This window comes from Andrena cerasifolii, chromosome 5, assembly GCF_050908995.1.
Source record: "Andrena cerasifolii isolate SP2316 chromosome 5, iyAndCera1_principal, whole genome shotgun sequence".
NCBI classification, from domain to species: domain Eukaryota; kingdom Metazoa; phylum Arthropoda; class Insecta; order Hymenoptera; family Andrenidae; genus Andrena; species Andrena cerasifolii.
Window position 1 is genome coordinate 5,868,422 of NC_135122.1, and position 24,729 is coordinate 5,893,150.

General features: G+C 51.2%; 2 protein-coding genes across 5 annotated transcripts in view; both read right to left on the minus strand.

Moving 5' to 3' along the window:
- Positions 1-9,259, minus strand: part of LOC143369274 (inactive tyrosine-protein kinase 7) — a 47,720-nt gene extending 38,461 nt beyond the window's left edge. The window contains exon 1 of the mRNA XM_076813016.1: positions 8,996-9,259. Coding sequence (XP_076669131.1) covers positions 8,996-9,038 — 43 coding nt within the window. The 5' untranslated portion in view covers positions 9,039-9,259. The remainder of the gene's footprint in view (positions 1-8,995) is intronic.
- A 256-nt stretch (positions 9,260-9,515) lies between these two features.
- On the minus strand, positions 9,516-23,539 carry Otd2 (homeotic protein ocelliless). 4 transcript variants are annotated; one of them, XM_076812464.1, is made up of 8 exons: positions 23,307-23,539; positions 22,886-23,090; positions 16,175-16,524; positions 15,203-15,354; positions 13,149-13,333; positions 12,775-12,895; positions 12,479-12,685; positions 9,516-11,385 (listed from the first exon to the last, which is right to left on the minus strand). In XM_076812464.1, exons 3-8 carry the CDS (start codon positions 16,428-16,430, stop codon positions 11,284-11,286), a joined length of 1,023 nt encoding a protein of 340 aa, XP_076668579.1. In that variant the 5' UTR covers positions 16,431-16,524; positions 22,886-23,090; positions 23,307-23,539; the 3' UTR covers positions 9,516-11,283. The 4 variants fall into 4 exon arrangements, with proteins under 4 accessions (XP_076668579.1, XP_076668581.1, XP_076668578.1 ...); XM_076812466.1 differs by lacking the exon at positions 23,307-23,539 and having other exon boundaries at positions 16,190-16,524; positions 22,886-23,185; XM_076812463.1 differs by lacking the exon at positions 23,307-23,539 and having other exon boundaries at positions 22,886-23,184.
- Between the last annotated feature and the right edge of the window lie 1,190 nt (positions 23,540-24,729).

Sequence of the window (24,729 nt, forward strand, 5' to 3'; positions counted from 1 at the left end):
CCGGTTATAAATCTATCCGGGCGGGACCCTTGCTCTTTTATTTGCCTCGCTCCGGACCCGCTCTAGCTGCCCCACCTAATTCCAAGCCCAGGTAGGATCCTTGTTCTTGGATCCTTCCGTCGATTTCGAATTTCACTCGTGTCTTTTGCGGGTCCTGTTATTATATCGCCCTGGCCCCAGGATTAACCCTTAATATCCTAAAGGGGGGGCGGCGGCAGCGGCGGGACCCGTGGAACCCGTAATTTACAACACGGCTGATTCGAGCCACGGACCTTGTAATTTTCGACCAAATTTCGAGAAGCCAATCCCATGGTATTCTTGCAACTCTGAGCAACAATTATTAGGCATAACGGACACGCAGCAAAATTGCTTTTGGATCGCAACAATTCTACAAAATACAGTCCTATGGATTTCTGATCTCCTCCATCTGTCCCTAGGGGTGACCGGGGAAGATTGTAACAAAATAGTTTTTCACAGTTTTTTTTCTGGAAAAATAGCTTGCTCTATCACCATTTAGAGCGGAGTAAGTAGCAACGCGTTACAATCAGGGCTTGAAAACTGTTATAATATCGATTTCGGTTCTCCAAACGGTTCTGAAGAAACTTTATTCTGAATAACTGTTACGAAGAACCGAAATTTCCAACTATTATCTGTTTCAGTTACAGTTCCTATTAATTATTGTAGCTGCAGATTACTGTATATGTGCATATTCTTTACAACATCCTTATAGAAAAGGAAGAAACATTTATACATAACATTTATAATAAAGCGTTGAAATAAATAAATCAGCTAGATATTTTTTACATTCACACACTATATCATTCAGAATAGGAAGTTAAAAATTTCTCATATTTCTATAAGGATTATGTAAAAAAGGTGAACATCTACAGCTACCTACGATAATAAATGATATCAATTAGAGAAAAGTCGATATAAGAACTGATTCTGGAACCGTTTCGAAACCGATATAGAACCGAAAAAATAAATAAGAACCATAACCGAAACAGATAATACTTAGAAATTTCGGTTCTTCGTAACAGTTATTTGGAATAAAAGTTCTCCGTAACCGTTTTAATCAGAACCTTTATATAACAGTTTTAAACAGTTATTTTCACCGTTTCAAGCCCTGGTTAAAATTTACCCCTTGCTTGAATTTTTGCGTTTTATCTCAGCAAACGAGTCAGCTAAACATCAAATGACTAAAATGCGTACACATTATAATAAACCAATCTGTACTAATTCGTTCGCGACAAAGAAGCAAAAATTCAAACGGTTTCTAATGACGTTTAATTGAAATTAAATTTCCAAAACAACATTTACTTTCCGTGCTCTAAATACTACAATTCTGAGGTATAACCACAAACTGAATACATAACGCTCGCTTGTGTCACTAAAACCGACGGTGCTGATATCGTCAAGCAGCTCTCGGATGCTGTGAGTTACCGGATCTGTCGTTCAAAAGATTTTACTTATGTTACAATTTACCCCGGTCTCCCCAACGCCTTCAGTACATTGATGATAATCGGTAGACGACCGGAGCTCTCTAAACCGAGAGAAATCGCGGAACGAGCCAAAGAAGGGAGTCACCGTTCCCATGGGTCTGGGTTAGGCGGACCCTTTCGCTGGATGTCAATGGTTGGAGCAGGGTTTATCAGCGAGAGACAGCCGAATCCTAAAAAAAGAATAGGTACACGCGGCGGTGCGACGGTGCCCGAGCCGCTGCCTGCCGAAGCTGGAACCTCCCCGAGGGGTAAACACAACCGCTTTTACGACCAACTCTCCAGATTACTTTCCATCTCGAGCCAAACATCTCGGCCGCCTTCCATCCTTCTTCGGTGGACGGCTGCAGCTGTTCGCGCCGCTTTTATGACGTTTACACAAGCGGCCGGATTTTTCGGCTGCCGCCGCGCTTGCACGCGCTGGCCGGGGACACGCGCGTGCACGTATGCACCGGAGGAGGATTCGGAGGATCCAGAAGATTCAGCTCGTAAAGCACAGAGGATCGCAGAGGACGTCCCGTTTTCCTCTGCGCTTGATCCACTTCCGGCGAGCCTCAAAGCAACCGACGGAGCTATTTTCTCCCGGTTAAGAGATCGCTCCCTCCTACGAACGGTCGCGGGCGGGTGAAGGGAAGACGCTTCGGTGTACGGGGCCGTTTGATTATTATTCGCTGCGCGCGATGTCTCGGCGGCTACGCAAGACGAGAAGCAAAGTCCCACAACGCCGGGCAGAAGTTGCCTCGTTACGACACGGAGTCTTTTCGTTACCGCTCGGTGCCCCTCTCTCGGCAACGGCTGGCTCGTTAAAATCGAAAAATCGATGGCCAGATGCCTCTCCTCGTGCCTCGCCGAGATTCTTTGCCATCTCCTCGAGCAGCTACCCACTTACTGGCATCTCGGTGATTTACGAGCTTGATGATAAGCAGCGAGGCGGACGCTCGCGACGAAATCCCCGGTTTCTGGGGCCTCGCTTGCTCGGCGTGGGCTTCTTCTGACAGAGTGGATCGTTTACAGGCGGAAGGAAGAAGGGCTTTACCGCGACGCGGCGAGGGAGAGCCGAGGCGGGCGCCTCGCTTTTCGAAAACAGTTTCGCGCTGGGATCGAACGAGCCTCCTCCTCCTCCTCCTCGCGAGGCCTGTTTAATGCATGCAGATGCATAATTCATCGCGCGTACGCAGAGCGCGCACTTTATCACGCGACTCGCGGCCAGCGAACTACGCGGACATGATTTACGCGCGGCGGTAAGTTGCACTCGTGCCGACTGGCCGCGCGCCCGCGTACGTATCCCCGTGCACGTGAAAGGAAAAAATTCACGGCGACGTAGATTTTCACGGGATCCTGGCCACGGCTGGTCGTCGCTGCAAATTGTGTCCGGGGTGCCGCCTGCCAGACGCCCCGAGCACCGTGAAATTCACACTCTCGGGACGTTTTTCACGATTCTGAATACCTGCGGCCTGAGAGCTCCCTTTCTTCGTCTCGGGGTGTCGAGACAAGACGCGAGCAAGTCTTATTTAAAAAAAGAAAAAAGTAGAGGAAGGAAAAGCGGGAGGAGAGAAGGCGACGAGGAGCAGCGAGAGGTGGCCAAGGAAAAGGAAAAAGGGGGAGAGGGAAGAGCCGCGTCGTTGCCCGTGGATCGGATCCAGCGGGAGCTAGAGTGCCGACAGCGACGCCCTTTTGACAGTGAAAAAGTAACGCCACTCTGTCGCGCTTCGCGCAAACGGGCACAAAAGCGAAGGACGAATTAGTGGCATGCCGGTGGAAGCGACGGGACACGCTTCCCTTCGTCCACGGCACTTGAAATTTCTTATTGCGCGTCGTTAAAATAAACTTTCGCCCTTAAAATTTCTTACTGCGAGCGTCTCGCTCGGATCGAGGACCGCGAGCCGGCGTTCGTTAGGCAAGCTGTTATTGGACTTGGGGAAATAAAGCGGCGCGGGATTCAGGGAAACAGACGGTACAAAAGGAGAAGTCTGCGCGGTTGTAATGGGAGGTAAGGGATTTGAAGCGAGCAGGAGACGCGGTGGTGGAGCGACGCGTTAACCACTTATCGGACGAAGATTTCCAGACGCGCTAGCTGTCGGAGTGCTACTCCAGGGGCCAGCGCGTTTCTGCTTAGAAACCTTCCCGGCACCTTCGAGTCCCTTATCCCTTCGCGCCTCTGAGCTTCCCACTTACGGTCATCAAAGCTCCCTGGGATACGGTTCACTGCGCGCAGCACAGTGTGCAGAGTGTTCCAGAAAATCGACCGACATGCGACTGCCGGGCACGGCAGTGCGTTGGAGGCGCGACGCGTCGAGAGTAACGTATGCACGCGCGGCACGAGTGGACGCGAATTTTCACGGAGGTGCGACCCGCGACATTCGGCGCAAAGGAAAACACTCGTTTCAGGGGAAGGGAAGCACGATAAAGAGGTACTCGTGTAAGAGATTGAAAAATCGGGAGGCTGGGGGACGGCGCGGAGAGAGGGCCCCATTCACGTGGTCGGGTTGGAGACAGTATAATCAGAGTCTGGCCACGAGAGAGAAAGAGATACACACCATTTCACTCTTGACAACTCTTACGTTTATGGCAGTATTTTACTTCTGTTTACTTCGCGTAAATAGGTATACACATAGGTGTATCAAGAAATTCTAATTGCGATTGATTCGTACAAAAGGGGTGGATGTACAGTAAGGCTGGGATTATTCGAATAATTTAATATTCGAATGCTACGAATAGACTTCGAATAATTTAATATTCGAATGCTACGAATAGACTTCGAATATTTGAGTATTCGAATATTTTACACGTATTCGAATGCTACAAATAAACTTGGAATATTTGAGTATTCGAATGCTACGAATAAACTTCGAATATTTGAGTATTCGAATGTTATTATTCGAATATTTGAGTATGTGAATGTTATTAATCGAATATTTGAGTATTCGAATGTTATTAATCAAATATTTGAGTATTCGAATGTTATTAATCGAATATTTGAGTATTCGAATGTTATTAATCGAATATTTGAGTATTCGAATGTTATTAGTCGAATATATGAGTATTCGAATGTTACTATTCGAATATTTGAGTATTCGAATGTTATTAATCGAATATTCGAGTATTCGAATACCGAAAAATTCGACAAACAATCCCAGCCCAAATGTACAGCACCCTTTTGCAAAAATGTGTTACAATTAAAATTAATATAATTGACAGATTTAAAAATCAGCGGGAATACAAAAGTGGCCTTCTCGTGGCGAGACTCTGATTATAGTCTCTCTAGCTCGGGTCAAAGGGGATTCGATCGAACGAGAGAGGCCGAAATGTGGCGTATTTCAGTTAGCGCGGGCTGCGTATAATGACGAGGCACGAGGAAATTTCAAAGAAGCCTATCGGGTGGGCTCCTCGTCGCTCGAAATATATTATCCGCGTCTCTCGCGCTCCGCGCGGGTCATCAAACGCTGCTTTCGCTCGCGACGAGCGGTTTTACGCGCTTTCAGGCGCACCGACCGTCGGCCAACCGAGTCAAAGGCTCAGAAAAAGAAGCCCCCTCGGCAGAACAGCGGCTTCCTGTCGAAATACGGGACCGGAAATTTCGGTATCGTCCGCGATACCGGTATCTATTTATCGCGACGATATCCTCGACGAGTCACGTTCCCTCGCGATATTCCCTTCCCGCCTTTTATTTTCTCAACTGCATCCCCGAAGATTATCACGTTCCCCGGAGTTCGATGCTTCCTGTGTTATTACAGAACGCCCGCCTCTAACGCCGCGATACCGAGAAACGTGCTTTAATTATTCTTACCGTTGCGCCGAAGCCACCCGCGTAATTGATACGTTCCGCGCCGCGTGAATTACCGATATCGCGCGGGGGCGACCTTCTTCCTTTTAAATGGACGGGTGGTACCTACCTACCGCCAAGTTATCCGGAGTTCGGCGCAATTAACGGTTTGGGAAATAGGCACGAATCGAGTCCGCGCTCCAAGCCCTCATTAATAATATCAGCGGAGTAATTCTATCGCGGCGCGGGTGCGCAAGAACCTCCGACGACCGAAGGGAGAAATTCCTTTGAACAATTTTCAAGGATGAGAATCGCGATTGAAGAAACTCCCCAGTCATCGTATATAAGGATTGCCGAAGCATGGGTGCCTCGGAAGAAGGAGCGAACGTGCGTCGAATTCTTGCGAAAGACGTGAAAGGGGGCAGAGTAACGAACACACCCGCGGCACGAGCCGAGACCACGCGCTGCCCCGTGTAGCTTCTATCAGACAGGCCCTGAGAAGTGGCCGCGCGCGGGTTAGAAAAATATGAAACGTCTGCAGATCAAGGGGACAGAGGGTTGGACGTGACTTTTCCTCGGCGAAGGCAGTCGCGGAGGAAAGCGGAGCGCGCGTGACCCATCCTGGACGCTGAGTGTCGCTGCTCCCCGGGAAAAGCGCTTCGTTTTCGCTCTTTATGCGTAAATAGCCGCATTACCCGCGGCCTCTGCTTTTATTCGCTCTCTTCCGAGCCGTTCCACCAGCCGAGGGATCAAAGGGCTAATACAATTTTTCTTGGTGCTCGGCCCCGCGTCGACCCGACCCCTCGCGATCTTCCTCGTCGTGCCCGCGCGGCAGTTTCAGAAACGCTTCGGAGCGAAACAGACGTAGCCGAAGAAAGACAGGAGGACAGAGGGAGGGTGATTGCAAGTAACTCCGAGGCTGAATAACATTCGGTGTATAAAATAGCCGCGCACGCCGGCCCACGGACAAAGGGCCTTTAGTGGCAACCAGTGTAAAAAAGACAGGGGGAGGTGAAGAGGGGCTGAGAGAGAGAGAGAGAGAGCAAGGAAAAAAGCAGCAGTGTACTGGTACCCCTTTTCAGGGCACAGGACGTCTCCGAACGCCGGGACGGTCGTTCTCATCCGTAACCCGAGACGTGTAATTAGGAGCACCGGACCAAGATGAATAGCCAAGTGGCCGGTCGGTGGGGCAGAGAAAGGAAAAGCGGGGCCGGGAGGGGTTGCTACGAGCCCATCCATCGGCAGCGCGCCCATACGCGTGTACGCACTCGCTCGCCATGGGATTCGATTCAGCCCGCCCGATCAATGTTCCGCTCGATCCTGTTTGCAGGGCGTCCCTGAAGCTCCGTCACCGTGCTCTACTCCCCTCGAGAAAGGAGAACGGTTGTGATGTTCAAAAGAGATCGAAGATATTAGTACCTACTCCAAAACGAGCCGTCCACAAAGTGTCGGGATGTCCGTGGGATTTAAATGCAGAAAACAACCGGAGCCATTTGATCAGTCCTCCTCTGACTATCCATCGATTAATGTGTACCAACACTGTCCCAGCGATCTCCCACGGAGACAAGCAGCGTCTCTACCACCAACCGCGATTTCCTGAACTGTTAAGGGGTTATGCCTAGTCAGGCGGTCGAAAAGAGGCGAATATTTGTGAATTTTTTCTGAAGAAGCGGAAGCGTATATTTTTACAGAACTTTTTGCGCTTAAAAGAGCAACATTTAAGGAACATTTGGTAATTTTTTCGTGGAAAAATATTTACGTTTATAATAAAATAACCAGCGACATCCAAGAAGCATTTTTAAAAATTTGGTAAGCATTGCCATTCGGAAGCAGATTGTCTAAAATTAAAAAACAAAAAAGATTTCGTTAGTATATTAATGTATCCTCAGGTTGACGGAGAGAATTTTCCGAAATATTAGTTAAAACAAAATGGCGCGATTTTTGCAGGAAAAAATCAGGATTTCAACTTTAAATAGCCGCCATTTTGTTTTAACTTAATATTTCGGAAAATTCTCTCCGCCAACCTGAGGATACATTAATATACTAACGAAATCTTTTTTGTTTTTTGATTTTAGATAATCTAAATTTTTAAAAATGCTTCTTGGATGTCGCTTGTTATTCTATTATAAAACTTAAATATTTTTCTACGAAAAAATTACCAAATGTTCTTTAAATGTTGCTCTTTTAAACGCAAAAAGTTCTGTAAAACTATACGCTTCCGCTTCTCCAAAAAAAATTCACAAATATTCGCCTCTTTTCGGCCGCCTGACTAGGTATAACCCCTTAAGTGTACCTATATTCGTGCGAGAAATGGCCCCGCCGCCAACTGGCGAGGATCTAAGGATCTGCTGAACGGCTTGTCAGCTTTAAACACGCATTACCAGGATTCGAGACTGTCCCCGCTACCGATCCGAACTTTTCCGGATCGTCACTTACGTATGGCCAGGGAAAGTCTCGTAAAAATATGCGCCCCGAAGACTCGAAATCGATCGGCTCGCTCTCGTTGATCCAGATACGCGCGGTGCGTAGGTACAAGAGAAGCGTTACAAGTTGATTACCAGCGCCCATCCATTCGAGATTTAATCTGCGACCGAGGACTACGCGCGTTCCCTGCGAGCTGGAGGATAAATCTCACGCGAGCTGTGCCCGCGATAGCTCGCCTCGTCGGTTTCGCATTTTTTAAATATCAGACCGCTCCGCGAGGAGGTCCGAGGGCCCGGAGGCCGAGGCGATTCGAGATCGCGAGCATCGCTACTAATTACACGTGCAGCCGCCGCACGTATACGACCTTACCGTCGATATTAGGTAGGTGGATACGTAATATGGCCCCCCTTTTCCGCCGAGTCTGCGTATATTCGCTTTGTAGGTGTGCATGGCTATCGAACCGGTTCTCCGAGGGAGAGAGAGAGAGGGAGAAGGGGAGGGAGAGAGAGAGAGAGAGAGCAGCGGGTAACCGGCCGGCATCATGGGCGATGAAGAGAGGCCGTGGCCCAGCATCCACCCGGCCAATATGTCCAATACACTCGCAGGCAAGTATCAAAGTGACCGGTGCCGGAGCTGAATTTCGCGGCGGTGCACGTGAGAGATCGGCACGGCCGATTCGACCTGCCGACTGCAAATTGGGGCCCCGAGCAGCTTTTCGGGACGACCCGCCGGATCGGGCGGTCGCGTTAAAGGGCCGTCGATGCGACTTTGCCGGGAATATCCGATACTTCCGTCACCGATTCGATCGATGTACAGCAGCCGCAGAGTCGAGGATTCTCTTAGTGAAAATCAACCCCCCATCTGCTCTTCCCGGCAAATAAACGCGGCTCGAATAATATCTGGTGTCTTAGCAAGTGGATAGGTAAAGCAGTGGGTGATCGAAAGGTAGTTAAATATCCAAAGGTCCTGCGAGATAAACATACATTTCCGCGTCGGAGCGCAGCCCACCTCCCCTTAAAAACAGATCCAGGAAGTAGCTGGCGATTCGCACAAAGCGGCCGTTTGTCTGGCAGCGGCGGCGGTCAGGCCCAATTAACCATAATTACAGCGTAGCCGGCGGGAGGAGAAAGAAACGGAGCGCAGGGATTCGCTGAGAAAGCCGGGCTCCGGCGAAAAACGATACCGTTACCGACTCCGTCTCCGCTGCCCCGTTTCTTTCACCCCTTTCGTGATTCATTGCCGTGATCGGGGGATGGAGTGGATCGAGGGGTCACGGGGGATAAAAGAATCGAGCTTGCATGATACTCACGGAGGCAGAGCAGAAGCGTAGCTACGTCGAGGCGCCCCATCATTTCGGCCGTCCGAACGGAGGCACGCGGCACGGAAGTCACACGGGCAGCAACTGAGACGAGGTAGACGGTCCTGTTCCCCAGAACCCTCACGTCGCTGTCATTCTATTCCCTTTTTCCGTCTCAAGCTTGCCAACGAGCGAACGAACCAGCGAGCACACTGCGCGAAACCAAACTCGGAACAGACCGAACACCACGGGACGACGCGCGATACTGAGGGCCGCTAACCCACGCCGAGCCAGGGCGACCCCTACTCCAAGGGTTCACGGCCGCTCGATTCGAGCGGAATACCGCCGCTGGATGTCAGCCTCGTCTGGCTGCGGAAACAAGTTACCGTCAGGGCCGGTATTGGTTGTTGTCTGGGGAGAAGCGCGGGATATTTGAAGACGTTTGAATTCGAAGCAGAGACGCGCCAAGTTCTTCTTCGTTTAAAACGGACCGTGGTATCTGTAACGTTCGCAGGAATTAACGGCAACGCTGTTACAATTCAAATTCGATATATTATTTCATACAGCTTATGACACGTATGTCGTTGTTCTCTTCCTCGATAGGCGTATCGTTATCAATAGTATTTATAATAACAATCTAAACAGTCATGTTACTTACATCCCTACATTTACTATATAGTTCTTTCACTTTACATATCGATGCTTACTTCTCTTTTTACCTTGCCTATTATCTATGCCGCGTCGACGGCGATTACGTTTGCAAATGGAGAGTGGCTGTTCCAAAGGGAGGGCCGATCGTTAGCGCGAGAAGAGAGTGGTACGTAAGATCCGACCATTGCTCCGTCTCAAGCATCTACGTATATTTTCTCTATGTACAGTTTCGCGAGTGTAGTTCACTAGTCGAACTCCCTGGATAATTCAATACAAATGTACAGTCTTTGATGCGAAATTCCTGATTCCCAAGCAATTAGCGGAGGAAGAGAGGAGCCTACGGGCGGAGTGGGGCGGGATCTGAGTCGAAACGAGGAAAGGGATTAAAAAGTCTTATCTTCGAACGTGATCGTATATGTATATGGCAACGCTCTCGGCGATTAGAGCCAGGAGGAGAGACGAGGTGCGAAATAAAGTTTGCCAAAAGTTTCTCATCTCATTTCCCAGATGATCCGCCATCTGCTGCGACCGGAAAAATCGACTGTTAATCGTATATTTACAACGAACCAGAATTCCGTCTTCGCCCCTGGTCCAAAGACCGAGAGAAACGGCTGCCGAGATAAAATCCGTGACGCGGGTGCAGACACGAAAATAACAACTTTCAACTGCATAGTAATGTCCTCTGAGCGTCCTGGCGATTCTGAATTCCGCCGCGTGAAAATGGTACATATTTACATAGACGATCAGCCTGTCCTCCTGTATTATCATCGTTTATGTACACAGTATATGCCGCGCGCGCATACACACACATGCATGTACACAATTCTTACCGAAGAGTCCTTAACGAAGGTAACGGAGGATCTATTGTTTTCCCTTGATCTTTCCTGGATAATTCCGGCTAACTACTTCGATTCTTTTCAACGGCGCAGATCTATTTATATTATATACATCAGAGTCCTTGCCCTAGCTGGGAGATCGTGCCACTTTGGCGAACGGTCATTTCGCCGCAGTCGCACAGTTACAACATTCGTGACTCGCTTAACGACAAACGCTCGCCGGAAAATCAAACATTCTCGCACACGAACGGTATCACACACAACACTGACTTCGGCGAGGCAAAGCAACGCGGATTACACGCGCGACTGCTCTACTACCCCCTATTCTCCTGATCATTATTTAGATGACTAGCGTCGCAACAGTGGATCGATTTATCGAAGATAGGGAATTGCACATTTCAAAGAACCAAGGATAGCGAGTTGAACGAGTCAAGTTCCGTCGAGCGGGCTTTCCGCGCCGTTCGGAAGCTCGCGCGTTGGGATAAATTGGGATTCGGAGAACGGTCATTTGAAAAGTGAACATTGAAGGGATCGCTGGAACTTCTATTACAAGCTGCTTCGCCGACGAGTGTCGGGCGTTCGCACGAAACGAATACATCGATTAAGGTTCGGCTACGTGGTGCTACGAAACGAAAGAAAACTGATATGGCACTCGCGAGTCACGCCGAACTGGGCCAGTGCCTGGCGATCGCGATTAACGATATGTCTAAGGTGAAATGGACTGTCTTTGGCCGCGTGCGACGTACAGAGTCCGTTTAGCTATTGTCGATGATATGTATCGTAGCCGTTTGCAGGAATGCGCGACTCTGTCGTTCACTTTCGATCGGCCCAGCCGGCGCTGTTGTAGAACCAAGACGAGACGCTCTCGTCCCTCGTTTTGCTCCATGTATTGTCCAAGCCGCTGCCTCCGCCGTCCTGCAGACAAAACGAGCAACGTTCGTCAGTGATTAAATCGTGGGAAGTTTCTCGTTTGATTAGGGAGGGAAAACACTGTAAGAAATCGGAAAAATCGGATTTCTTTACATTTTCTGAAAGGTATGCGTTTCAGGAATGATCTCCCCAAATTTTATGATGAAATTCGTAAAATTGACGAAGATATAGTATTTCCCGTGAAGCGGTGTAAAGCGCGCGAGCGAACCGAGTGGCACTTCAAACGCGTCTTTCACAGAATTGCATTTTCAATGGTGCTGACAGGTTTTTGCAATTAACGGCCCATCCTATATTTTTTTATCAACATTTTCCCTAAAATACGATTTTTTTCAGTGGCTCCCCTTTTGTTATCTTTTACAATATTGACTTTTCTGTAAGTCCTGTAATTGGCATAAGCTTCTTATTTCCAAATATTTTTATTAAATGATATTATGTTAAACGATTTTATTAAAAGTTGCACTGAAAACTAAAGAAATAATTCTGTTGTATTACAATTTTGATGGTGATAATATCACTTTAAATAAAATCGTGGGGCACGATATTTCATAACAGGATATGCATCCCTTTAATACAGAAGCAAACGTCGAAATGAATTTGTCGTTAGAAAGTTTTCAATCGCATTAACGAATCGAAATATTTTAATCGCGGGATACATTTTGTAATGTGACATAAAAATGACAAACTGTAGTTGATAATTTCCCCCTGCCAACCGATACTTCAACTTCTGGATGCACATGAATTATTTAAAGTGATATTAACACCATGAAAATTATAGCACAAGAAAAGAATTATTTCTTTAGTTTTTAGTGCATTTTTAATCCTTTGTCAACGTCACAGGGACGATTTTACCGCAGCGCACATTTTGACGAAGAGTATACCCGAAGCGGATTCATGAATTCGCTTGAACATTTTTTCCTCTACCTTCGATATATACATATTAACTATACTAAGCAATATCATTGATTTACTTGCGTTGTTTGATTGAAAAAAAATCCCTACAATATCCTTACTTTTCAGACCGTTACACTGTTTCCCCCTTAAGAAAAAACTTGGCGCCCCTGATTGGGCCCGTGTTTACCACAACGTTCAACTGATGCGTGGCTGGCGAGAGGTAGTCCATGTTCGTGTAATAAGACGAATAATTTTGATAGCACTGCTGCTGGGAAGCGGTTGTAGTCCACGCTAGCCTCTGGTGATCACCGGGGAATCCACCCCCGCTCTCCGTAACAGCCGGACTCCAGATACTACTGCTACTGCCGCTGCTGCTGTACACCGTTCCCCCCAGCTGCAAAAGCCCAGAAACGTTCCCTGAGAGTTTACCTACAGGGGATAAGGGTTCCGGGGTGGGGAGCGCGCGGTTGGTCGATAACTTACACTCGGCGGGGTTGTACTGGCCGTCAGGAGTAAACTGGTCGCGCTTCCCGGTGGTTTGTACTGAGGAGAATCCCTCAAGAGAACCGGAGAGCTGGCCGCCGAACCACCTGTGCCCCCGCTCCTGTTCACATAAGTTGCAACTGTCAAGCATGGATCTCGCACGCTGATAACTGGTGCAATTAACAGTCGCCTGTTATCTAGAGTTCAACGATTATTGCATTTACACCTGACGGGTCAATTTGGTAAGGTGCACTTGCTCCGTTGCTCGATTAGAAGATAAAAGGTTTAAGTAGGTGCTGTGGGGGTGAAACGACGGCTTGTAACGCGAGCTCCGCAGCAGCTATTAGGTGGATATTAGTGTAATTGATATTTACAGGGGTGTTGTGGCAGGCACCGCGGCGGCAGGCGTGGCCGTGGTACCAATCGAAGGACTTTTTCCGGAGGGTGGATTGTTGGTCGGGTTCCCCGGTGGTTTCTTCGACCTCGGAGCTTTGTCCTGCTGCTGCTGCTGCTGCTTCTGCTGCTGCCTGCACTTGGCTCGCCGGTTCTTGAACCACACCTGCGGACACACGTGATTCGGAGCGCCCATAAGGATTCTGTTAAAATCACGTCGCTGCACAATGAGAGAAAGAATGAAACGCAGTGGTTGCTCGCGCGATCCGCGTTTTTTATACGCAATTCAATGGCGCTTGTAACCTATATTTTCGCCGTTGAATCGCAACGAGCCTCGAGCCCGGTAGGAAACGAGCATGGGACCTCTGTACCGACGTACAGAGCTTTCATAAAGCTGGCGTAATAGCCAATTATAAGGGAATGCGGCACCGGCGCAACTATCAATTACCAATGAAGCCGGTTCGGTAACGCGAGCGGAAACTTGCACGTGTGTGCGCCGCATTCGTGCCCGGTGCCGTCGTCAATGCAACGTAATCGCGAAAATCGAACTAAGCGGTCGACAGACGCGGGACCAAACTACCCGGAGGGAAATAGTTCCCGCGGCTTTGATGCCTGCTGACATTTTCGATTCAGCCTGTTTTCAGACACGTTCGTTAACGCAGCCTTATCTGCGGGACAGTCGACGCGGACGCTCTATTAAGAATAAAAGGCTAGCCTTGCCGAATTCCTGAACCCTTTCCTCGAAGTTTGTTCACGCCTAAGCGCGGCCACGTTATCCAACAGAAAATACAAAGATTTCGCAAGAATCGTCGGTCAGCCCTGGATTTGCGCGAGGTGTATCCAACAGACTCGGCTCGTCCTTCGATCCACCGTTCGCCCTCCTAGATATCCAGAACGCGAGAACGACCTCGAGAGGAGGACAAGAGGGAACGAAACGGCTGGAAGAACGAAGACGGAGAATAAAGAGGCGAGGGAGAGATGGCTAGAGGAGGGCGAGAGAGGCAAGACGAGGGAATGGGGGAGAGGGAGAGACGGAGGAGAGAAAGAGAGGAACCTAGAGAAGCCCTGCGCGATCAATGTTAGAGGCGGAGAGGTGAGCTTGGGTTTCTACGGATTTTCTGGGGAACGACACGAGCGGCCCGCGTTCTTCCACTGAAGCTGCTCCTCCCGGTGTATGTTTCTAGGTCCTCTATACGAATTCTCCCAGTTTTAACTTGCCGCTGTACGTCGCCGACGGTTTTCATCAATTGCGAATCGGGCCTTGGTGTTAGGCGAAACACACCGCGCTTCTCGCTGCACTATCGAACAGCTATATTTTCCAATTGCAAAATGTACCGGAAAAAGGAGAATCGCATGTTCGATTAAGCGATTGTGAGTATAGAATGCAAGGGAATCGCGTGAAACGGGTGGGCCAGACTGAAAAGCCGCGTGGGGGTCAGAAAACACGAGCCGTGAGGAACGGGCCCGGTTTTGCAGTCGGCGACGAACGTGCCGAAGACTATGGGCCCGGTTGGACCCATTCAATTCATTTGCGGGGCTGGGACCAGGTGCGCTGGCCCGCAATTGCAGACACGGTGCGCCCTTTCCGTCGCTGATGAGGGTGGAATATGCGCGGACACGTTTTCGGACCCTGTCGGCTTCGAAAGTCGATTCGGACGACACGGAGTCGTTCGTGACGCCGTCAGTAGTCAGCGATTCCACGAACGAACGATCTCCGTCACGGCAATTTGCCTTCTGAATCCTACAAAGCCACCGAGACGATTCGATGGGTTTTTTCTTCGTTCCGTGCGTAGGAACGCGGTCGGGCTTTTCAACGAAGAAACGATACGAGCGACACGGGGTGAACTGCTAACTCGGTTAACACCCACTGTCCAGGAAACACGAGCGTCCGGTAAATCGATGCTGTCTACGTACTGCGTCTGCATGCCGTCACTGCTACCCCTAGGTAACGAGACACCGAACCGGGCACCCCCGTCGTTTCGTCGCGCGACGAAACCGACGACCTTGCGTCCGCGCGAAAACTGCCTGGGCATACCTGCACTCTGGACTCCGGGAGGTTGATCTTCATCGCCACTTCCTCCCTCGCGAAGATGTCGGGGTACTTGGTCTTGGAGAACAGTCCCTCGAGAACATCCAGCTGCGCACGGGTGAACGTCGTTCGTTCCCTTCGCTGTTTCCTCGGGTTACCTTTTAAGAGAACGTGAAAGGAGACTCGTGCAGGTGTTCCGTCAAAGAGTCACCCAAAAATGAAGCCTTTTTTAGCCTCTTTTTGGGCCCACGATTTTGCTAATGAATTTTTCGCGAAATGATACCTTATGATGAGACATCGAACACAACAAATTTTACAGTTGAGATGACAATTAGTTTCTGAGATATGGAAGGTTAAGGTTCTATGTCAGTCCGATAATTTAAACAATTATTTCCAGGGGTTTTGCTGACTGCTAACAACGAATTTGAACCGAGATTTTCAAAATTCGCGAAAAAAATCAAAATCAAGAAATATAATTGTCTGTGTAGTGTATGTATTTTTTTAATATATCGTCCACCATATTGAATCGGCCATTGTGAATTTTGAAAATCTAAGTTCAAATTCATTGTGAGTTGTCAGCAAAACTCACAATGGCCTATTCAATATGACGAACGATATTAAAAAAAGCACCCACTACTCAGTCATTTATATTTCACGATTTTTATTTTTATTTTTGTGAATTTTGAAAATCTAAGTTCAAATTTGTTGTTAGCAGTCAGCAAAACCCCTGGGAATAATTGTTTAAATTATCTTCCATTATTCTTTAACCTTCCATATCTCAGAAACTAATTGTCAGCTCAACTTGCAAATTTCGTATGATCGATGTCTCATCGTAAGGTGTCGTTTCGCATAAAATTCAGTTCCAAAATCGTGGGCCCAAGAAGAGGCTATTTTTGGTGTCACTCTTTGCAAGGGTGTACGCTCGCTCGGCGATGTAAAATCGACGTCTATAAGTAGTATATGATAAGGAGCACTCACAGTAGTAGGACTCACCGGCGGGAGTACAACCGGGGTAGCCGATAGTCGAGTGGAGAGCTTCGATCGGCGGCATGCCGAGGGCACTGACGTAAGGGTTGGTTTTCAGGGCGCCATAGGGCCCGGCCGCCGACGCTCCGAAGGCGGCAGGCCCGAACAGCTCGGAGCCTGAGGTGGTGGAGGCGGTGAGGCCCCCGAGATCGGTGGCGCCGGCGCCTCCGCTGCAGCCGGAAGTACCGCCGAGGCTGTTCGGCCACATCACCACCCCCTCGGCCCCCACCACGACCACCCCCCCGCGCCGCCGCGGCCTCTCGACACGGACCTCCTCTGCTCCGCCGAATCACCCACTGTTTCTGAAATACAAATTCAAAGATTCAGTTCAATTTCCCCGCGACGCTCATTGTCCGCTAGCTCGCCACGCTCGAGCCCGAGTGGGCGTCCGTAACAATCGATGCAAATTGCTCGACACTATTGTCGACGAGCGTGACGAGCGTAATGTCTCACGCTCAGTTGTCACTGGTAGACGATGTTTAGCGCCGACTCTTTCGCAATTTCGCGAACGGACATTCAAAAACGACTCCAGCTGAGAAGCCCGCCTCGAAACGGAAGTCGAAATATCGAAAGCGATCGCTGAAGGTGGAAATAAGAGTGACGCGGTTGGCAGCTGGCTGGGTAGGATAATCCGCGGAAGATGCAACACGACCCCGACACTTTCCGACACCACCCTCTCCCCCGATTGGCCAGGACGGACGCGGAGCCTAATTCCGAAAACGCGTGTTGCTCTCGAAAACCGAGAAGCGCGTCGAGGAAGAGGCGACCCTGGCGACGACTTCGGGGTACGCGTCGCAGCCTTTCCGCTCCACGTTTATCCGCTGCTTAAGCCGCGTTTTATCCTCTCCGATTACAAAGTCAAGAACGTCGGTCTATCGTCCTCGTTCCGCCCGGCTTTCGATCTCGCACCTCCTTCTCTCCCCAGGCTTATTAATTTATTTGCCTTCCCGTTTGTTACGTCTACGCCGGGCGTTCCACATCTGCGACGCCGTCAGTCCGCGAAGTATTGTTCCCCGGCGTTGCGGGGCGGGGGAGGGTCGCCGCCTCGCACATGTTTCGGATTAGGAGGAGCTAATCGGCTGCTAATTAACATGTGCGGCGCGAAAAACAATCGGATGACGACAGAAGGCGGCCGAGTGTCTTGGAAATGACTCGCGGTTGGAGAAACAGCTCGAGGAGGACGCTGCTTGGAATACGCGTTCACGAGCTGGAGAGGGTAGCTACTCGCAGGGCGAATCTCCGTCTTCGGTGGCAATTTCGCGGTGCACCGTAGATCGCGTTTCAATGGTGCACTTGCTCGAAATGAAATTTCGCATCGATAAACCCGCTTTAATAAAGCATTGTTCCCGTTTCGGTGGCCGCGTTGCACCGCAGCCGCGAGTCGCGTATGAAAGGAACGACGCCACGTGAAGAGCGCTCTTCGGGGTACTCGTGCGATTACTCGAGCAAAAGTTCCTTCGCGCAAATATGGATGAAACACCCACGTCGACTCTCGACTGCCACTCGACTTCCGCAGTGTATCGTGCCCCGCTGCGCTCGTTGGCCAATGTTCTTCAATGTTTCCGAGTCGATTGCCGAGCACGGTTCGCCGCGCGGAACACTGTCATCCGACGGCAGAACTGTTGAAACCACTGAATTCCGGTCCAGCTTCCCGCAATTTCGAAGCCCGGCTCGATTAAAACCGCGCTTCCTTTCTATCAATCGGAATGCAGGGTGATAGAAAGGGACACGCGCGCAGTTAGTGACAAACTGGGGGGCGCAAGTCGAAACAATACGGACGCAATGATTTCACCGTTTAATTACATCGCTCGCTGGAGATCGTTCCACCGAAATGAAGTTTCAGCCGGATGAAAGAGAATCCATAAAGCGCGAGCTTCCCCGTGACGCCCCCTCCCCGGCCAGCTATATTAAAATTTGGCTGGCTATGAAAAGAAGGCCAGCGAAGAAAGGGCGGCTGACTCTCGAGGGTCCTCGTGAAGTAAGTCAGGCGCGAATCTCTCTACCTTTGTGCAGTTCGGCGCTTTACACTAGCCACAAAGCACTCGTTACATGCCAGCCGGCGCGGCGCGGTGGCCCGCGGCTGAGGAACGCGCAAACAATCACTGGAACGGCAATAATAATCGCCGCGTCGATTTCTCCCGCGATCCTCTTTGCCGTTGGTAGCTGCGGTTTTCGTGCCCGTGTCGCCAGCCCACCGTCAACCGCACAGGTTTAATTCACCAACGGGAGGGCAACGTCCGACGTAGTGGCCACGGAACGGTTTCCACCTCGGTGAACAGAAATCGCGGTCCCATCGATAACTCTATTACCGTAGCTGCCGCACTTTTATTTGCACTGCCGCGATATTAAAAGGCCGCCGCGAGATCGGACTGTCCGAGGGGCGAGGGGGCGCTGGAGTGTCCTCGCTGGTCGCGGTAGCCAGAAGTCTCTTTATCTTTGTGCAGTTCGGCGCACAGGACAATGCACTTGTTACAGGCGGCCAAGTGTGGACAAAATGCCCAAGTCGCCACTCGATTGGCCCTCGAGTGCCCTCGAGTGCCCTCGAGTAGTCTACGACCCTGCTGTGGCGCGGAGAGGGCGAGGGAACTTGCGAGTAGTCGGAGAAAGACAGGAGAGTCTGCCTTTTCCACCCCCGATGAATCGATCTCCCGCTGCAACCAGCCACCCCCACCCTCGCCCTTCGTCAGTCCGGCCCTACTGCAAACACTTTGTGTTACCAATCGACGTACATACGTATATACCGGCGCGCTGTCCCTAATGACTGTTAAATCCCCATTATTGCGTACCATGTGTACCTACGCGCGTCTCGAGGGGTTGTTCTCGCCCACGCTTAAGAACGCGCCGCGCCAACATCCGCCGGATCGTATCTGCGAATCGAATAGACCACCCACTGCCACGTGCGTCTAATTTTTGGCTCCGCTGTCACGCCAAGCGGAGTCCTCCGCGACCAGATAACGTTCGCCCCTTTAACGAGCAGCTAATTCCCATGTCGTCGCGATCACGAAAATACTACACCGTGCAGGTATTCTCGAAGGCCAAAGAATTGGCCAAGATCGTCCGTATGTTCGCGCAAACATTCCAGCTTTGCTCTGAAGCTATGTAGGACCTAACATATTAAATTGTACGCACCTGTTAGGAATATTAGACGAACATCCCTACTCTACAACGAACCTCGTACAGTGTTGAGTAAATTCAATGCCATTAATCGTATTGCCACTTGTGTTAATAAGTATTCCAGTGGAGTGGACCGTTTTCACTGCTCGTTTAACTCGTTTAAACAATCTATCTTTAATATCGTCAACTGCTGACTAATGCTATTTTTCTGCGATCTGGCGTCCTCTATACAATAGTAGGTACCTACTTATGTTCGCTTCGTTGTGCTCGCCTTATTTTTGTTAAATTCTCACTTATGTTTCAAAGGGCTTCTGTTAATAAAATTATTATTATTATTAATAGTAGATAGGTACTTTCTAGGAGCTCGACTGAAACGAAGCGAGGGGGGTTATTGACGATATTTTAATATCGAGGCACCCTGGTGCGGCCGAGCGAAGAAATACAACCGTGGAGTCTGCGGGCAGAATTTGCGCCGGAGTTATATTCGGTGGTACAGGAGCAGCGACTCTGGCGGAGCTATCGCGGAAAGTTAAGTTCCGTCCGCATTGTTTCCAGGAGTGTTTGCACACAACCGCATTGTTCCCGAAGAGCACTCTCTCGCTGCCCCGGCGTCCACAATGGATGTGCACCGTACATCGTGCAGTCTGTGCGTGAAGAGGAGAGCGCCGCGCGCCGGTAGCACCACGGAAAAGCCAGCAGCTAGGTACTTACCGGGCATTAACCGATTTTACCAAATATGCATTTCAACTACCCATTATTTCCTGGCCGCGATCGTTATTGCGAGACGACGCGGTGTCTTCTCCGTTCGATCGCCCAAAACGACGATGGCCACGGTGTCTGGAGGCGTCCAACCGACGAGCAGGGCTGCCGTTCCGTCGAGCAGCCACGTTACGCTTCCACGAATCGTCATCCTCATGGAAGAAGGTCGCGAGCCGGTGCTCGAAAGTCGAGGGTGGGCTTTTCCACGGAACAAAACCTGCCCGCCAGCGTCTTCCACAGCGCGATCGTACTTGAATACCCCCGCTAAGAGGTGGCATCCGCGTAGCCAGGAGGAAACGTTCCTTCGCCGAGTCGCATTCAATGCAATTTAGCCCGAAGGACCCCCTTGTTGTGCGTTCATTGAGCGTAAAACTTAATTCCCGTGGAAATGCCATGGGGCTATACGTGGGTATCTATGTACGTGTATACACCCATCTTCGGGGCCGTTTTCACTCAGCCGGGTAGTTAGTTTTTATTCCTCGATGGAAGAAAAAAAGATTCCAATGGGGTTGCAGTACCCTCCTCTCCACGGGGATCAGCCTCTCCTTTTCTTCTTCTACCTTCGTTCTCTCCCTTCCCCCCAGCACCGTCCTCACGATCGGCGAAGCTCACTGATTCCTCCGAGCCAATTTCGAGGAGGTTTCGTGCGTTTAAATAGACGTTCACGGTCTCGCGGTGACCTGGTCCTTGCGGCCGTTTTCCCTGAAGTCATTGGCCATCTTGTAACCGCTCGCACGCGATAAGATCGCTGTAGGATCCTCGAATGGCCGAACAATCCTATCGAGACTCGCTTCCCCGAGCAGCACTCCTTAAGAACCTGCCGCTTCCTCGGTCCACGGACCACGGTTCTTCTCCGTTCAGACACCATTTCTCCGCGTACCGTGTCAAGTAGCTGCGACGCCGTAGCCTCGGATCGGCACAGGAACGGTAGAGTTTCCGCGAAACGTACGAAAACCCGGCACCGACTAGGATTCGAAACGTTCTCCGGTGCAGGGAAGGACGCTCTGGCGCGTATACACGACGAGGAGACGAAGGTCCTCCTCGTGGAAGGCGGACCTTAACCGGGAGGGAGGCAAGCCAAGAAGATTACCGTAAGCAGATTATTTCCGTGGAAATCCTGCTGGCCAACTCTCTCGGTACGCTGCCACGCTCGAACGTTTTCGGGCGGAATCCGTGCCTTGGGATCGCAGCCGCGAACGATGCGCCACGTCCGCGCGAGATTTCAATCGACATTCGTGACCGTGCCGCTAAAGTTCGCCGACGAGAAGAACGCTGGCCGCATCGCGACTCACCGCGAGACGATCTACCGCGCTGTTATCTGCTGTCGTTGTTACCGTTGTTACCGGCTATCGCCGTTGTTCGGCTGGGATCAGCGATTTCGAGCATCCCCTGCAGCTGAATGGGTGCTCGGCGGCAGTTTTTGTCGGGTAGACGGAGTTTATGAATCGCTCGATAAAACGGTGATGCGAGAAGAAATATGAGCGGATTAAAGTTTCTCCGGGAGAGTCGCGGCGGTTATTTAGCTTCCGAACGGCAACGAGCGTTCGGCAGTGGCTCGGTGAAAAGCTCCCGGTGCCGGTCGCGATTACCGAAACGTGCATCGACGCTTGCGCCGAGACGGTGCGTCGGATTAAATCGTTTTCTCCTCGGCCGGAGTGTTATTCGCTGCAGGAGAGTTAATAGCCGTAAATGCTTTCGCCCCTTGGTAGGTCGCGACGGTTCCCTGCTCGGGTCGTTTCCGAGGGAGAAACAGGCGAAAATACGGGATGCCGATGGAACGCGACGAGGCTGAACTTTCCGGGGAACAAGGATTTCTCGCGGGAAGGCTTGAAAGGGAGAAAGCCGTGTGGCTATTTCCGAACGACTGTAATTCGACAGGCTTTTTCCGTACTCGCGGGGTGGAAAAAAATTGCCTCGCGGGGACCACGGCGGGCGCGGTGCGCGTTCCCGCGCTGAAATTTATACATTCTCTCTTTGGTCGGATGAAAGCTGCCGCGTACGCCTCGTCGATTAAATGCCGGCATTTCCGAGGTTTTCGCGCACCGCAGCGTCCGAATTCGGTTGTTCGGTTGCTCGGGCTTTACCCTCTCCCCCTCTACGTGTGTCCGAATCTTTTTTTTTTTTCACTCACCGCGAAAAGTAATCATACGGGATGGCTCGCGTCTATAAAATCGCCGCTGCGAACGTGCCTCCGCTTGACGTCAGATTTTAAGAGCGACATGCAGAGAGACTCTAATTCTTCCGCGACAGCTGTTACGCGATTACTGCGCTAGTCGCGGCGCACTCCTGCCCTAGACAGTGAATTACAGCCGGAGAACTCAGTTTTCGCGTGTGAAGAACGGCAACTTACGGCTTGCAGAGCTCGAGATTCCGATGCGGTACTTGGTAAGGGAAGCCCAGTCACTGTTACGAAACGAGTAAACATCCGATCGATAGACGCGTCGCTGGCGATTCTTGTCCAGCGCTGTTACGAGACACCAATCACACCGAAAGCCCTTGCGATTCTGGCGTTTCGCAGGGGCAACGGAACTCCGCGGAGAGACTCGCTCGGGAAGCTCGGCGCCCGTTTCGGCGACTGTCATCGACGCGGGAGGCGCGGTGGTCCCCGACGCGGTACCGTAAACAAATCACGACACTTCGCACCAGCCGGGATATCTGCCCTGTTCCGTGGACGACGTTACGGTCACAGAATGCACTCGCGTAACCAGAGTATCACGCGCACCGTTCGGACGGTTGGAGCGCGACTGGAGGTTGCGCTCCGCGGAACCAAGATAGAAACAAGATACTCACCCGCGGCCCAGAGGAATCGTCGTCGACGGTGTTGCTCGTCTCGAAACGGGTAATCCTCGCGTTGGAGTCTGGCTGACGGACGGAAGATCGGCTCGGCGCGGTGGTGTGCCGGTGACGTTCGACAGGGACGAAAGCGAAGGTTAGGTATCCGGTTAGGTTGGTCGCGCGGCACACACGCTCGTCGCTACTGCCGCGACGTTTCGCACTACCTTCGGACGAGCCCGATAGAGTATATCACGGATATGTAGACCGATAATGACTATTCTATTCCCTAATCCGACCGCGTCTCTCTCTCTCTCCCTCTCTCTCCCCCTGACTCTCACTCCCCCTCTCACTCTCACTCTCACTATCACTCTCACCCTCTCTCTCTCCCCCCTCTCTCCCTCTCTCTCTCTCTCTCTCCTGTTCCTCCGCGGGTCACCTCTGTTTCCGTCCGTAGGTCTGTCTCCCTCTCTCCCTCTCCCTGTCTCGGTCTCCCTCGCGCTCTCGGTTGTCGGCTGTGTTCCGTGTGCGGGATGTGGGACAGACCCGGGACAGATGGACAGGGATAGACGGTAGGTAGAGAGAGCAGCGAGCGCGCGGCTAGGCTATTATAGCAGGAGGGCGTAGGAGAGCCCAGCTCAACTTTTCACGAGAACTTTAGTTGTTACGGATCGCTCTCTTGGCCGAGGGGTTATGCGCGAGGGGGGCGCTTGCTCGCTCGCTCGGCTCTCGCCGCGGGAGACCGGACCGCGAGCCGGCCGTGGGGAGGGCCGAGGGTAGGAATCGGGCGCGTGGAAGGGATGGGGTGCGAGACGGGTCGGGGGTAGGCGATTCCCCCGTGGGAAGGACGGACAAACGGGGGATGAAGGGAGAGAGCGGGACCAGGGCTCACCTGGTCGGAGCGGGACAGCCAGCCCCTGTCGCGTTTGCGCGGAGAGAGAGAGGGAGCGCAGGGTGGGCGGGAAAGAGAGAAGCGGCGACCAGACACGAGCGGAAGTACCACCGGCGGGGAAGGGAAAGAGACGGAGTCGTGGGTGACGACGAACCGCGTCTGCCGATGGAAAGTTGGCGTGGCCAGGGCCGTGGCATCGGGGCTGCTGCGACGTGGCGGGGAACCAATTGCCGTGGCCCAAAGCGAACCAACCTAACCGACCTAACCAGCCGCGATGGCAACGCTTGCTCACCACCACGTTACGTACAGTCCGTCTCTAAAAATATATTCCAGCCCGCACCTTCTCTCTTCATCCCTCCGACCCCTGTCGTGCTTTCGCTCCTGTCCTTCTCTCCCTCTCGCTCTCTCTCTCTGCGCGTGGTTTTCCATTGCTCGCGTCTAAACATTCTCCGAAGACGCGCGAATAGATTAGAACTTAGAAGAAAATGGACGGTCGCGGCTGCTATCCACCGTCTCTGGTCGCGATCGGTCCGTCAACCGTCATCTTTCGCCCACGCGAGCTTTATCAACTCTATTATCGATGATCTAGAGATTTCGTAGCAGATACGACGCGATTTGGAGTAGGTAACACTGCCTCTCCTTCCGTCTAAGTGTAACAGTTCGAGAGGCTAATGCGTTCGATGGTCCTCCATCGAATGGGAGACTTCCTAAAGGGCGATAGACGTGGAATCGTCGAGCTTCGACCCGTCTAACTGTTCCCGATTAATCTCGTTGGAGTAGAAGAGGGAATCAGGCATTCGACGCCTGTCGGTTTGCTTTTTCCCCCGGCGACGTTGACACTCGGCCGCGACGCTCTCCTCCTTTCGCTGCGCCCTGTAGCCAGGTGATAGCTGCATAGCCGGGCGGTATACCCACAACATAGCAATTTAACTTGCTCACGTGCGAGCGGTTAATGCTCTTACAGGATTTC

What these genes read in the sequence shown, in the direction of transcription:
- Otd2 (XM_076812464.1), bottom strand. Translation starts at nt 16,430, where the DNA reads ATGTGGCCGAACAGCCTCGGCGGTACTTCCGGCTGCAGCGGAGGCGCC. An exon ending in CCAGTACAACCCCGCCGAGT is followed by an intron (nt 12,686 to 12,774) that starts GTAAGTTATCGA and finishes GGGCTTTTGCAG; the next exon opens with CTGGGGGGAACGGTGTACAG. An exon ending in CGCATCAGTTGAACGTTGTG is followed by an intron (nt 11,386 to 12,478) that starts GTAAACACGGGC and finishes TTTTGTCTGCAG; the next exon opens with GACGGCGGAGGCAGCGGCTT.